At 43.3% G+C, this 13,284-nt stretch overlaps 1 protein-coding gene across 1 annotated transcript in view; it reads left to right on the plus strand.

The window, feature by feature from the left end:
* The first annotated feature begins 1,186 nt into the window (after nucleotides 1–1,186).
* Nucleotides 1,187–13,284, plus strand: part of IREB2 (iron responsive element binding protein 2) — a 63,787-nt gene continuing 51,689 nt past the window's right edge. Inside the window, exons 1-2 of the mRNA XM_030930748.1 lie at nucleotides 1,187–1,348; nucleotides 2,778–2,867. Coding sequence (XP_030786608.1) covers nucleotides 1,330–1,348; nucleotides 2,778–2,867 — 109 coding nt within the window. The 5' untranslated portion in view covers nucleotides 1,187–1,329. The remainder of the gene's footprint in view (nucleotides 1,349–2,777; nucleotides 2,868–13,284) is intronic.

Genomic DNA, 13,284 nt, shown 5'->3' on the forward strand with positions numbered 1-13,284 from the left:
GAGACAGGGTCTTGCTGTGTTGCCCAGGCTGGAGTGTAGTGGTGCAATCATGGCTCACCATAGCCTCAACTTCCTGGGCCCAAGGGATCCTCCCACCTCAGTCCCCTGAGTAGCTGAGACTACAGGTGCATGCCACCACATCCAGCTAATTTTTAAACTTTTTTTGTAGAGATGGGGTCTCACTGTGTTGCTCTGTTTGGTCTTGAACTTTTCAGCTCAAGCCATCCTCCCACTTTGGCTTCCTAAAGTGCTGGATTTACAGGCATGAGCTACTGTGCCAATCAAGTGCCCAGTACATTTAAAACCTGGGCAGAGGAAGAGGACTGCAGAGGAGCCTGAAATCAAGCACCCTTAGGAGAAGAAAAGAAAGTAGAGTCTGAGGTCACAGAAGCTGATGGAAGAGTATTTTTCAACAATGGGAGAGAACCAGTCAAGATTGATATATGTGAGATTAGAAAGTGGAGTTATGGCTGACCTTGGCTAAAGGCATTTCTGGCAGTGGAAGCCAGACTGGAAGAGGACAAGAAGTGGGTGGGGGAGAGCGAGTATGAGAGACTCTTCCTGGTTAAAAAAAAAATGTTGCTGTCCACAGAAGATAATGCTTGGTAGGTGGAGAACATAGGGACTGAAGGAGCTGAGGCGGAGGGTTGGAGAGGCTTAAGCATGTTAACTGCCACTGGGAAGAAGTCGGTAGAGACGGAAGCTATGGGAGTGTAAGAAAAAATTCATTCATTCAACAGTTGAGTACCTCCCAGGCGCCCGATCAGTATGGCCGCCCCCACTTGAAAACACGCGTGTGGGTCGCCCATGTCTGACAAGTTAATGCAAGCCTTTATAGTTAGGTGAAAGCAGTTCTCCTTGAGCTCTTTCTCCTAACAGTTCCGATTCCGACCCTGATTCCAACAGACACCTTGTGGGAATGCACACACCGCTCGAACTCATGACCCCAACAGAAAACTTAAGGCCACAACTAAGTAACGGATCGCTGCCAAGGCCAAACTAGCCACGCCAATGCCACCAACGGAGCCTCCCCAGCGCTCCGCCCCCGCTCGCGAGAACAGGGGCAACGGCGCGAGAAAACGCTTCCTGGTGAGCTCCGCCCCTTCTCTTTCTTTGTTTTTCTGTCCGACGATCTCGCGGGAGTTAGGCGACAAATCCCGCGAGCGCAGACCCGGGGCTGGCTCTGCGGCTCTCGCGATATTTGCGCGAGCCTGCTTCCTTCTTTCCTCCCTTGCCAGTCCGCCTGTCTTCCTACCCCTCTTCCCTGCCCGGCCTCCCCCTTGTTCCCCCGCTGGCCCCCTCCCCGCAGGGATAATATGGTCTCCGGCGATGGACGCCCCAAAAGCAGGTCAGTTTCGGGCCTCCGAGCTGGGTCTGGCAGTTGGAAACGCGCGCTGTCTAGGCGCCGAATTCCTTGCTTTTCTCGCCTGGAGTCGCTCGGCAGGCGCCCAGGCCCTCGGGGCTCGGGTTGTGCTCCCCTCAGGGCCTGCCTGCTGGGCCGCCCTGTGAGCCTAGGCCGCGGAAGCTGGGGCTCCGGGTCCTCACCCTCTTGCGCGACCCCCGCAGGGCGGGCCGCCCCACCGCTGGCCTTGACCAGCACCCCTCTCTCTTCGGTGGCCGCTGCCTGCTGCCAGCGACTTCCTGGCCCCCGTCAGCAACGCCAGGGGCAGGGAGAGGCCCACCATCTTCCCCTGCCCGCCCCCCCGTTGGCGAGCGATGAGGGCGGGGGCCTGCGTCTCCGTGTTCGGGTCTCACGCAGCTAGATGTTGATTCCACGGTCCAGCCTCAGGCCCCTCAGTCTCTCTGTGCCTCTGGAAACCGAATGAGGGGCAGTCAAGGTTGAACATTGGTCAGTCAGTTCTCCGACCATTTATTGCAACGTTGTCTCCTCCCCCGTCCACCTCCCTCTACAAAAAAGAAAAGAAAAGGAAAAAAGACTATTTGTTCTGAAAGTGGGCTGTGCTTATGTTTTCTCCTTTTGGATGAAAGCCTTAATGTTGAGGGTCCTGCCCACCCACCGCTATGAGTCTGCACAAAAGATCTGAAGGTTCTTTTCAACCTCAAGGCTGCCTCCCCGCCACTGCCCCCTAGAATGTTGGGAGCTGAGGCACATTCAAATGAGACCTCTGGATCTTTGACTTTGTAGTTCAGCTTCAATTCGTGCAAAACCAGAAGGACTTGTCTCTTTCGGGGAGAATATGCTAATTTCCTAGATATTCTGTTACTTTTCAGTACTACGCTCTGGTAAGGACTTAATTGAGAAGTTTTTTTGCTTTGGTTTATTGAATGCTCTGTAAAAATCCGTCTTTTGGTTTTTGTTTTTAATCAGTCCTTCTAATGTTAATTGTGGAATTCACAAATTCCTGTCTCTGCAGTTTTCAAGACATGGCTTTCCAAAACGTCCCCGTGGATTATTTAAATCATTCTTACTGTCCCTTTCCAGGTTTTCTTCGTTACATTTCAGGAGTGAATTATCTTACTAGTTTTTACTTGACAAATTATGGTTTAGAGCTGTGCTGTCCGGTGTGGTGGATACTAGCCCTGTGTGACTTTAATCAAAATTAAATAAATTAAAAATTCAGTTCCTTAGGCACGGTAGCCACATTTCAGGTGCTCAATAGCCACACGTTGCTAATGTCTACTTTACTGGACAGCTCAAACATAGAATATTTCTACCATTGCAGAAAATTCTATTGGATAAAGCTAGTTTCCAGGTATTTTCACTTGAATAAGGTATTTTGTTGCTGCGTTTAATGAAAATATATATATTTTTTCAGGATACGCCTTTGAGTACCTTATTGAAACATTAAATGACAGTTCACATAAGAAGTTCTTCGATATATCTAAACTTGGAGGCACCAAGTATGGTAATGTTGCTTTACATTTTCTTGGGTTTGTTTAGTCTCTAACGATGAAAATGCATTTGTCAAGCTGAGCTGAAGAAATTTTAAATGTATATCCACCGTATTGTAACAGGTACACCCACACATACCTATACCATTTTAAATACTCCTCTTGAGACAACTTTTGTTCAGGGAAGATGTAGGCCCATACCTTCACTTCTCATTTAAAAATCTTAAGTTAATTAAGGACTATTTTTTTTTTCTCAAAGAAACCAATAATGGAGTTTTCAAGTTGTTGTGAAGACGGGGGTCTTGCTATAGTGCCCAGGCTAGTCCTGAACCCCTGGGCTCAAATAATCCTCCCGCCTCTGCCTCCCTAAGTTTTGGTATTATACATGTAAGCTACTGCGCCTGGCCTAATGTGATTTTTAGAAGAACCTGACTGACTGATTATATTCTACACCAATTAAATGTATATTTTACTTTCTCTTTTCTTGTTTTTTTTTTTTTTTTTTTTTTGAGGCAGAGTTTTGCTCTGTTGCCCAGGCTGGAGCACAATGTCATGATCATAGCTCATACAGCCTTGAACTCCTGGGCTAAAGCGATCCTGCTTCAGCCTCCCAAGTAACAAGGCCTACAGGTGCGTGCCAACACACTTGGCTAATTTTTATATTTTTTGTAGTGATGGAGTCTTGCTGTGTTGCCCAGGCTAGTCTCAGATCTCAAGTGATCCATCTGCCTCAGTCTCCCAGAGTATTGGGATTACGGGCATGAGCCACTGTGCCTGGCCTGTTTTACTTTGTCAAATGAACAATGCCCACATCTGTTCTTTCTGCTGTCTGTTGAATAGGAATCACCAACAGGACCCATTGATTTGAGTTGTTCTGAAGTATTGGGCGTGGTTTGCCTCAACCTCCACACCTATAGTTTTGGCAGACATTCTCATTCACCTTATCAAGGTCAAACCTTTCTCTGTGGTCTCGGACGAGTGAATGTGGGTGACCTGTAGAGCATTGAATGGGAGTTTTGGCTTTACTGACAGTTGAGTAACTTTCTCAATTAGGCCAATAAAGAGACCTGTTGAGAAGACTGATTATTCTTTGTGAACTTTTCCATGACAGTGACATGAAAAGGTAAATTGAATGCCACATCTATTGCAGTCAGTTTTGGAAGGACTTTTAACCTTTTTTTTCTTGCATTATTTAAGAAGATTGTTCTTTTGATTTTTCTGTAGATTTTGAGGGATTTAAATATTCTTCACTGCTGTGTGCAATAGTTTTTGTGTATTGTGAAAGACAGCTATTTTGGGGTATCTTAGAGAATCCCCATTTTAGAATTAGGTTGTCATTTAAAAATAAACAGTTTGCCAAAATGAGAGCAATATCCTTTACCTTGCATGTGTAGCTGCAGTGATTTGTGTTGATGTGTTTGTTAAAGGAGGTTGGTCATTTTCTTAATGATGTATGTCTTTCCCATTAATTTTATCCCTTCACTGATGATGAGTTTGCATTAATTTTGAAAAGAAAACAGCTAGATTGATTGTTTACAAGAATAGTCGTTTTGGTTCCCTTTTACTTCTCCAAAATAATCTAGTGATCCTGGCTTGGAAGTCTTTTAACCCAGATTTCATAGTTTAATAAATTAAAGGAGCACATATGATGTTTTGAAAATTGAGTATAAATACTTTCTTTGTATAATCTGTAGAAATGTGCTTACTTGAAGATGACCTATATTTCTTAAATTTAAGGAATCAGTAGGAAACTATCAAAAACAACTGTAAAATGTATTGAAAGGGAATGATTGATAATCTGAAAGTTAAATTTTCTCTGGGAAGTAAGCTGTCATGGGAATTTGTACGTAACTGTACAGAGTACATGTATACTTAACGTAATTCCAGAATTACCAGTTTTTATAACCATGATAAATGCAATAATAGAATACCTGTGAATATAAATACTTTCAAAACAGAAAGTTGGTTTTTATTTATGTGGGGTCAATACCCTGGTTTTTATTTTATTTTATTTTACTTATTTTTTTGAGACAGGATCTTGGTCTGTCACCCAGGCTGGAGTGCAATGGTGTGATCTCAGCTCACTGCAGCCTCTGCCTCCTGAGTGCGAGCGATTCTCCTGCCTCAGCCTCCCAAGTAGCTGGGACTATAGGCGTACATCACCACACCCAGATAGTTGTAGAGACGGGGGTTTTACCATGTAGGTCAGGCTGGTCTCGAACTCCTGACCTCAAGTGATCCACCCACCTCAGCCTCCTAAAGTGCTGGGATTATAGCAGTGAGCCACTGTGCCCAACCCCTCCTGGTTTTTCAATAGAGTGATTATCATGAGAGGTTATTAAGTAATAAGTAATTTCCTAATAAGGAGTGAAATTTGAAGAATTGACTTTGAAAGAAAGGAACTTACTGCATTTTTGAAAGGAACAGATTGAATTGCCTCCTAGACATATCCCTACAAAAAGACATTGCTTTGGTAGTCACCAAGGTTCAGAGCCAGTCTTCTCTGCCTCCATTCCACATTTTGATGCCTGCTAGGTTGAAAATGACTGTTGTAATGAGTAACAATTAATGAAGGGAATGGATTCTATCCCTCATAAATGTTGCAGAGTAAAGATAGTTGAGAAACATTGTTCTAAGCTCCATGCTAACTGTATTAGGGATGCCTACAGCTGCAAGGAACTGAAAACTTGCTGTCCAATGACTTTAAGAAATAGGAGTTTATTTTTCTAACGTAACAAAGTGTGGAGATGGGCAGAATGGGGCTGTGCAGCACCAATCTCAGCAAGGATCTAGGCTCGTCCTTTCTTCCCATTTTGTTTTTATTCTTTTGGTTGCACCTCCAGGCATTATGTCCATGTTCTAAACAGCTGGAGGAGCAAAACAAAAATAAAAACCCTCTCCAGGGGCTTTTGCCTCTTTGGCCAAAGTGTCAGTGGCCACTCTTAGCTTCAAGAAGGCTGAAAGATGGAATAATCATGGTCTTCTATTATCCATGGGGGATATGTTCCAAGACCCTCAGTAGACACCTGAAACTATAGATAGTACCAAACCATGTATATACTGTTTGGTATATATTTTTTTCCTAGACGTACATATCTGTGATATAACTTAATTTATAAATTAGGCACAGTAGAGATTAACAATAGCTGGTAATAGAACAGTTATGACAACGTACTATAATAAAAGTTATGTGAATATAGTCTTTCTCTTTCAAAATATCTTATTGTGCTGTTCTGCAGGTAACTGAAACCACAGAAAGGCATAGATAAGATGGGGTACTGTATTTTACTTTTACAGCTTTTACAATAGAGAAAGGAAAGGGAGAAGTGGTTGGGAGTGGGTGGTAAGTGAACCAGACTAGTCTATCTGCGTTACCAACCTGATGCCTTCTCTTATTCTGACTTTAGATAGAGTTCAACACAGATTATTTGATTTCTGCTTTTTTACTGCTATTTATCCTTTCGCTTCCCAAATTTATACTCAAGGTACCTCTATGGAAGTGGGCACATCTGAGACATTGATTACATTTTGATCTTATATCATTTTGCTTGTGCAGAATCTTTTTTTTTTTTGAGACAGAGGGAGGCTCGCTCTGTTACCTAGGCTGGAGTGCAGTGGTGCGATCTTGGTTCACTGCCACAGCCATCTCCAGGGCTCAAGCGATTCTCATGCCTCAGCCTCCCGAGTAGCTGAGACTGCAGGTGTGTGCCACCACATCCGGCTAATTTTTTATTTTTAGTAGAGATGGAGTTTTGCCATATTGACAAGGCTGGTCTCAAACTCCTGACCTCAAGCAGCCCTCCTGTCTTGGCCTCCCAAAGTGCTGGGATTACAGGCGTGAACCACTGCACTTAGCCAGGTGTGGGGAATCTCTTTAATATTCTGGAGCTGGTTGTCTGGCACTACAATGCGCTGACTAGAAACATGTCAAAATCTAGGTAGTCTCAAAATGTAGATTTTGAGTAACTCTTAAAAAAAAATTATAAAGATGGGGTCTCACTGTCACCCTGGCTGGAGTGCTGTGACATGATGATAGCTCACTGGAGCCGCGAACTCCTGAGGTCAAGAGATCCTCCCGCCTCAGCCTCTCGAGTAGCTGATTTGGGTGACTCTCTTAAGTAGATCTCTGAATTTGAAACTATTGCTATTTTTAGGGAGAGGAAAAATCAGTGTTGTCTCCATGTATGATGGAGGACAGTCAACACCAGATAATTAGAATGAACAGCATAGTGGAAACATGAATGACTATCTTGAATGAAGGGGAAGATAGTAGAGAGACTGGCCTAACTGGAGTGAAAGGTAGTTTTAAGATAGTACCTGTTACTGGGCAACAGGGCCTCTGGTGGTGTAAAGCCCCCAGGCACCCTTCTTTATCTCAGGTCATCTCATTCACTCTTTCTTTTGTCCTTTATGTCTGCTTGCTTTTTTAACCACAGTACTGCTTAGTCCTCCAGTAGAGCTGGGACTTAGTGTCCAAATCCTACCTTGTAGCCTTTGAAAGAAAATGCTGTATTTAATTTTTTAGGAAAGTTTTTATCATTTAGAAGAATCACAGAAAGACAAGAACATTGCAGACGGTACAGAAAGTCTCATTTTTATGTGTATACAAAAGTATATGTAAATATGCCACTTTTAATAAAAATAGAGTATATGTTGTAACCTTTTTTTCACTTAATATATCATGAACATTTCCATGTCATTGAATACAGGTATCCGTTGCCATCTGAATCTATTTGGTTTCTCAGTCACAGACCATGAGTTCAGGTAGAAAGGGATACCTGTACTTCTCTACAGCTTCTAATAGCTGCACAATATTGCCTGTATGAATGCATTATGGTTTAGTTAACAGACCTTTGAATATTGAAGCTGATAGTAACTTTTCTCTATTTATAAAGCTTTGCATGTGTAATACTTACATTTTTGTGCAAACTTGTCATTATATAGAATTGTTGGGTTGAAAGTATGTTATTCCCTCCACCCCATCACACACTTTTATTTTTATACTTTTACTATTTTCTCTTGGTTCCAGTCTTTTATTTTTTATTTTTTGAGACAGAATCTTGCTCTGTTGCCCAGGCTGGAGTACAGTGGCACAATCTCATTTCATTGCATCCTCCACCTCCTGGGTTCAAGTGCTTCTTCTTCTTCAGCCTCTGGAGTAGCTGGGATTACAGGCCGATGCCATCACACCCTTCTTTTTTTGTATTTTTGGTAGAGACAGGGTTTCGACATGCTGGCCAGGCTGGTCTCGGAACTCCTGGCCTCAGGTGATCCACCTACCTTGGCCTCCTAAGGTGTTAAGATTATGGGCATGAGCCACTGCGCCCGGTCTGGTTCCAGTTTTTACCTTGGACTGTAAGGAACAAAAACTCACTCAAGTAAAAAATAGGTTGCAGTTTCCAGACATCCAAAGACAAAGGAAGAAAGCGTAGTCAAGTTTCAGGGAACCAGAATTTCTAAGCCAGAGGCAGTGTTCTGTTTGTCACTTGAAGGCTGCCTGGTTTCCTTATTTTTTGTTTCTTTTTGAATATCCAGTCTTCCATCTCTACAGCTTACTTTACTTACTCATTTTTGTATAATGCCCAATATGGCCACTGCTGACCATTCTTGTATGTTACGGCTGGATTACCAACCGGTTAAGACTGTACCTCTAGGTGAATCTTGTACTTGTTTTGTTTTTTTCCTCAGGGTCTTGCTTTGTTGTCCAGACTGGAGTGTAGTGGTTCAATCATGGCCCTCTGCAGCCTGGACCTCCTCGGCTCAAGTGATCCTCCTGCCTTAGTCTCCCAAGTGGTTGGGACTACAGGCACATGCCACCATGCCTGGCTAAATTTTAAATGTTTTGTAGAGACAGGGTCTCTAGGCTGGTCTTGAGTACTGGCCTCAAGCAATCCTCCTGCCTTAGCTTCCGAAAGTGCTGGGGTTACAGGTGTGATCCGTTGTATCTGGCTTACCTGTTGTTTTAACCTATTTTGACTGCACTTGTCAGGAGTCTATTGCTGGTCCGGTTATCTTGCTGGTAGAGACACAAATCTGTTCATCTTTTATGTGGACTTTTGAAAAGACTGGGTTGGGTAGGCAATGAAATAGTTTGCTTGTAATTTGTACACATAGTACATAACTTTCCAAGGATTACCTTTACCTGACATTATCCTACTAGTCCATGTACAGCCATATATTTATCAACCCTCCACATTTCAACTTTGCTTTTATTGTCAATTCCTATTCTAGATTAGGCCCTTTTGGTTCCAAGGAACAGACACTAGCTCGAGTGAAGAAGGATTTATTGTAATGATACAGCACTCCCCAGGCCAATGAAATGTGGCTGTCTCTCAAGAAAATGGTGGTGGCCCAGAATTAAAAAAGTTCTATGGCCAGGCGCGGTGGCTCAAGCCTGTAATCCCAGCACTTTGGGAGGCCGAGGCGGGTGGATCACGAGGTCAGGAGATCAAGACCATCCTGGCTAACACGGTGAAACCCCGTCTCTACTAAAAATACAAAAAACTAGCCGGGCGAGGTGGCGGGCGCCTGTAGTCCCAGCTACTCGGAGGCTGAGGCGGGAGAATGGTGGGAACCCGGGAGGCGGAGCTTGCAGTGAGCCGAGATTGCGCCACTGCACTCCAGCCTGGGCGACACAGCGAGACTCCGTCTCAAAAAAAAAAAAAAAGAAAGAAAGTTCTTTATTATTTTCTCTGAGGAGCTTCAGATTTCTACCCTGTTCCACTCTTCTACTTCCTCTACTTCACTATAGACAATCCCCCTCTGCCCGCTCACTTTGTACATGGCCTCAAATGGCAACCTCAGACCCTAGCTTACCTCTTAACACCTTTCCGGTTCAGTCTCTGTCCTGATTACACATTTCTGATAGGTGAATCTAATTGCCCCAGTGTCTCCTTTCTCACAAGACTTTTGGTCATCAGCCTGCCAGGGGATTGGCTTTTGCTTCGCTGCTGTAGCCAAGGAGGCCACAGGCCACTGAGAACGGTAGCAGTTTGGATAGGCACCACGAAGGACATCTGTTGTATTATGTTAGCAAATGATGCCAGTTTACATGCTTACCAGTAGTGAATGAAAAGAATATGTGTTTCTGAACCTTGATCAATAGTAGATATTATTTTTCTTGTTGGCTCAATTTCTGTCAGTGAATGAAGTGAAGAAAAAAATGTTTTTTCTTCTACATTAAATTGGGGGGTTTATTGTGAAGATTTGAAAGAAATATGGAGATTGAGGGGATCTGATTGTGTGGTCAGATCAGACTTTTTGTTCCCCTCGGTAGGCATTATGTAGAGCCCATGATTCTGACTGAGCTGATTTTCCCTATTTCTGCTTTCCTTTCTTTTTCTTTTCCTTTTTTTTTTTGAGATGGAGTCTCGCTCAGTGACCCAGGCTGGAGTGCAGTGGGGAGATCTCGGCTCACTGCAACCTCTGCCTCCCAGGTTCAAGCGATTCTCCTGCCTCAGCCTCCTGAGTAGCTGGGATTACAGGTATGTGCCACCACACCTGGCTGATTTTATATATTTAGTAGAGACGGGGTTTCACCATTTTGGCTAGGCTGGTCTCAAACTTCTGACCTCAGGTGATCCTCCTGCCTCAACCTCCCAAAGTGCTGGGATTACAGGTGTGAGCCACCACTCCCGGCCTAATTTTTTTTAATCTTTTATAGAGATGGGAGTCTCCTGAACTCCTGACCTCAAGCAGTCTTCCTGCCTTGGCCTCCCAGAGTGCTAGGATTACAGGTGTGAGCCACCAGTGCCCAGCCCATTATTCTGTTTTTCTTTTTCTCTTGGTTCCTTTTTGTTTCCATCTGTTTTCTGCCTTCTCCCTAAGTCAAGTTCAAGGTATCACAGAACGAGACTGAGGCAGGCTATTAGATGTGGCATTTGTGCTTGGCTATTCCCTATGCCACTGGCCAGACTCTAGATTGGTTGTCTGTTGGAAGGCTGGCTCCAGGTCCCAGCCATTCATGACAGGGTGGCAAGGCTACCCAGAGCCCACTAGCAATTGGTGTAGAAGAAACTTTTTAGAAAGAGGGCTATGGTGTAGGCATTCTGAGGACCTGCCAGTACAGGTGAAAAAACAAAATCTTATGCAGGAATCTGTTTTGTTTTTTGCTTCCTCGGACTCTGTCAATGGCAATGTATGTATGTATGTAAGTATGTGTTTATTTGAGACAGTCTTGCTCTGTCATCCCAGCTGGAGTGCAGTGGCATGATCTCGGCTCCCTGTGACCTCTGCCTTCCGAGTTGAAGTAACTCTTGTGTCTCCGCCACCCGAGTAGCTGGGATTACAGGTGCGCACCACCACGCTCGACTGATTTCTATGTTTTTAGTAAAGATGTGGTTTCACCATGTTGGCCAGGCTGGTCTCGAGCTCCTGGCTCAAGTGATCTGCCCGCCTTGTCTTCCCAAAGTGCTGGGATTACAGCCATGAGCCACCGTGCTCGGCCCAATGGCAATTTGTTTAAAAAGAGAAAAAAAAAAGGTCAGAGTTTGTTTATTTATTTGAAGAGACAAGGTCTTGTTCTGTGGAGGTCAGACTTTCTTTTTTGGAAATCATCCCTGTCCTGCCTGGTTCTGGTTAGAGACAGAAATACTTCTTTGCTTCTAGTCAGACATGGGCATGGGTTAGTCTTGTTGCCAGGCCTGATGTGATTTACAGGGCCTTCTAGAAGGGCTTCCTAATCTTTTCTCCAGGCCCCTAGCCTTCAGCAGGGCTAGCTTTACCCTGTAGCTCTGCTGGCTGGTTCCTGCTCTGGTCTTCTAGCCCCCCTTTCCCAGTCTGGACTCCAAAAATGCAGTCTCTGGGGGCTTTTGGCAGGCCTAGAGAACCTGTGGCTTCAGAGTCTTTCCCTCTTCCTTCAGGCTGATGGGTTTCTCTGTTACATTCAGTTATCTAAAGCCTGCTTACTAGAGTACTGATATTCCTCATGGGTAATTTCTTCACTACTGCTTGAACTTGGAATTTTCCATTTTTACCAATAACAAAACCCTTTTACTTCACTCTGCTGCTTCATGATAAGCAGGGAAGATAGTTTTAAATCTGCCGTGTGCAGGTGATACAGATAAGGTTAAAAATCTAAGTAATGTGCCTAAGGTCACAACATATCTTCTAGGTGAGGAAACTTATCCTTAAACTCAGATCTTCTGATTTCAAGACCAACACCTTTTCTCTCCAATGCCGTGCTATTTCCCAGTTTAGTAATGTCAGTAATAAAAAAACTTTTTTTTAAGTATTTGTTGAGTATGTATTTATCCACTTCTATAAGCTCTGTTATACACTTGGCCAAGGTCCCACAACTAATTACCATTACCTACTAAGTGGTGGAACAGAAGCATGAACAAAAATCTTGATTCCAAAACCTATGCTTGTAAAAACCTATTACAGCAGGGGTTGCAAGCTCATGCTTATAGGGACCAGAGAGGCAACATAAACAAGTGAAATGCTCTGCTGGGAATTGTGTGGCAAACAGGAAGGTGCATGTCCTATGTAGAGTAGGTGCTTACTAAGTTCCAGCAGAAGTATAAGGTTGGTATTGTAAAGTGTTCTGATTGAAAGACCTGTGGTTTTTTAAATGTTGGCAGTTAAATTTAAAATGTTAAAACTCTGCAGAACAAGCAAAACATGTCTGCAGGCCAGCAGACATGAGACAGTTTGTAACCTCTCTACTGAGAGATACACTTTATTTTCTAATCTTTGCAGCAGCTATTTAGCCTTGAATAGTAGAATCTGCAGTCTTGGGAGCCTTGGTTTGCCTTTCATCAGATGCTTCCCATATACAATAGCAGTCCTCAGCATTTTTTTTTCCAGCGGCTGAACCACCTATTGGATCTTCTACTAAGTAACTGATCAAAAGGATATTTATTGTTACCAGATTATTTCAGAAGTGGGATAACATGAATTACTATACTTAACCAGTTTAAATTACCAGCATCCTGGTTCCTCCGTGGTGTTTTTAATTACCTGTCCTTAAAGGGTTAGCTTTATGGATTCATAGAATTCTAGAAATTCCTGATTAGAAGAGGCAGGTAGTAATCTAGTCCATTTTTTTTTACTTGTTGCATGAGTCTCTCAACAATACCATTTAATTCATTCAGCTAATATTTATTGAGTACTTATATATTTCTAGCAAATGAAAGATGGCTAAGAGAGTATCTGTGCTAAAGAAAACACACGATTTAGTAATGGGGACATACAAGGAAAATATGCGTACAGTACAGTACTATGTTGTAGCAATTTGGGTCTAGTCAGGAGATAGAAACCACATAATAGGTTAAACAGAGGAAGCTTAATATACATAATTATTAACTACGATAAGAATAATTGTAATACAGGAAAATTGTATGTAGTACTGTAGGGTTAAGGGAGAATACCCAAGGAAGGACAAACTTGGAAGAGGTTCAGAACTCACTGGAATAGGTGTGGGTTGGCTCA

The sequence above is a fragment of the Rhinopithecus roxellana genome, chromosome 5 (assembly GCF_007565055.1).
Source record: "Rhinopithecus roxellana isolate Shanxi Qingling chromosome 5, ASM756505v1, whole genome shotgun sequence".
NCBI classification, from domain to species: domain Eukaryota; kingdom Metazoa; phylum Chordata; class Mammalia; order Primates; family Cercopithecidae; genus Rhinopithecus; species Rhinopithecus roxellana.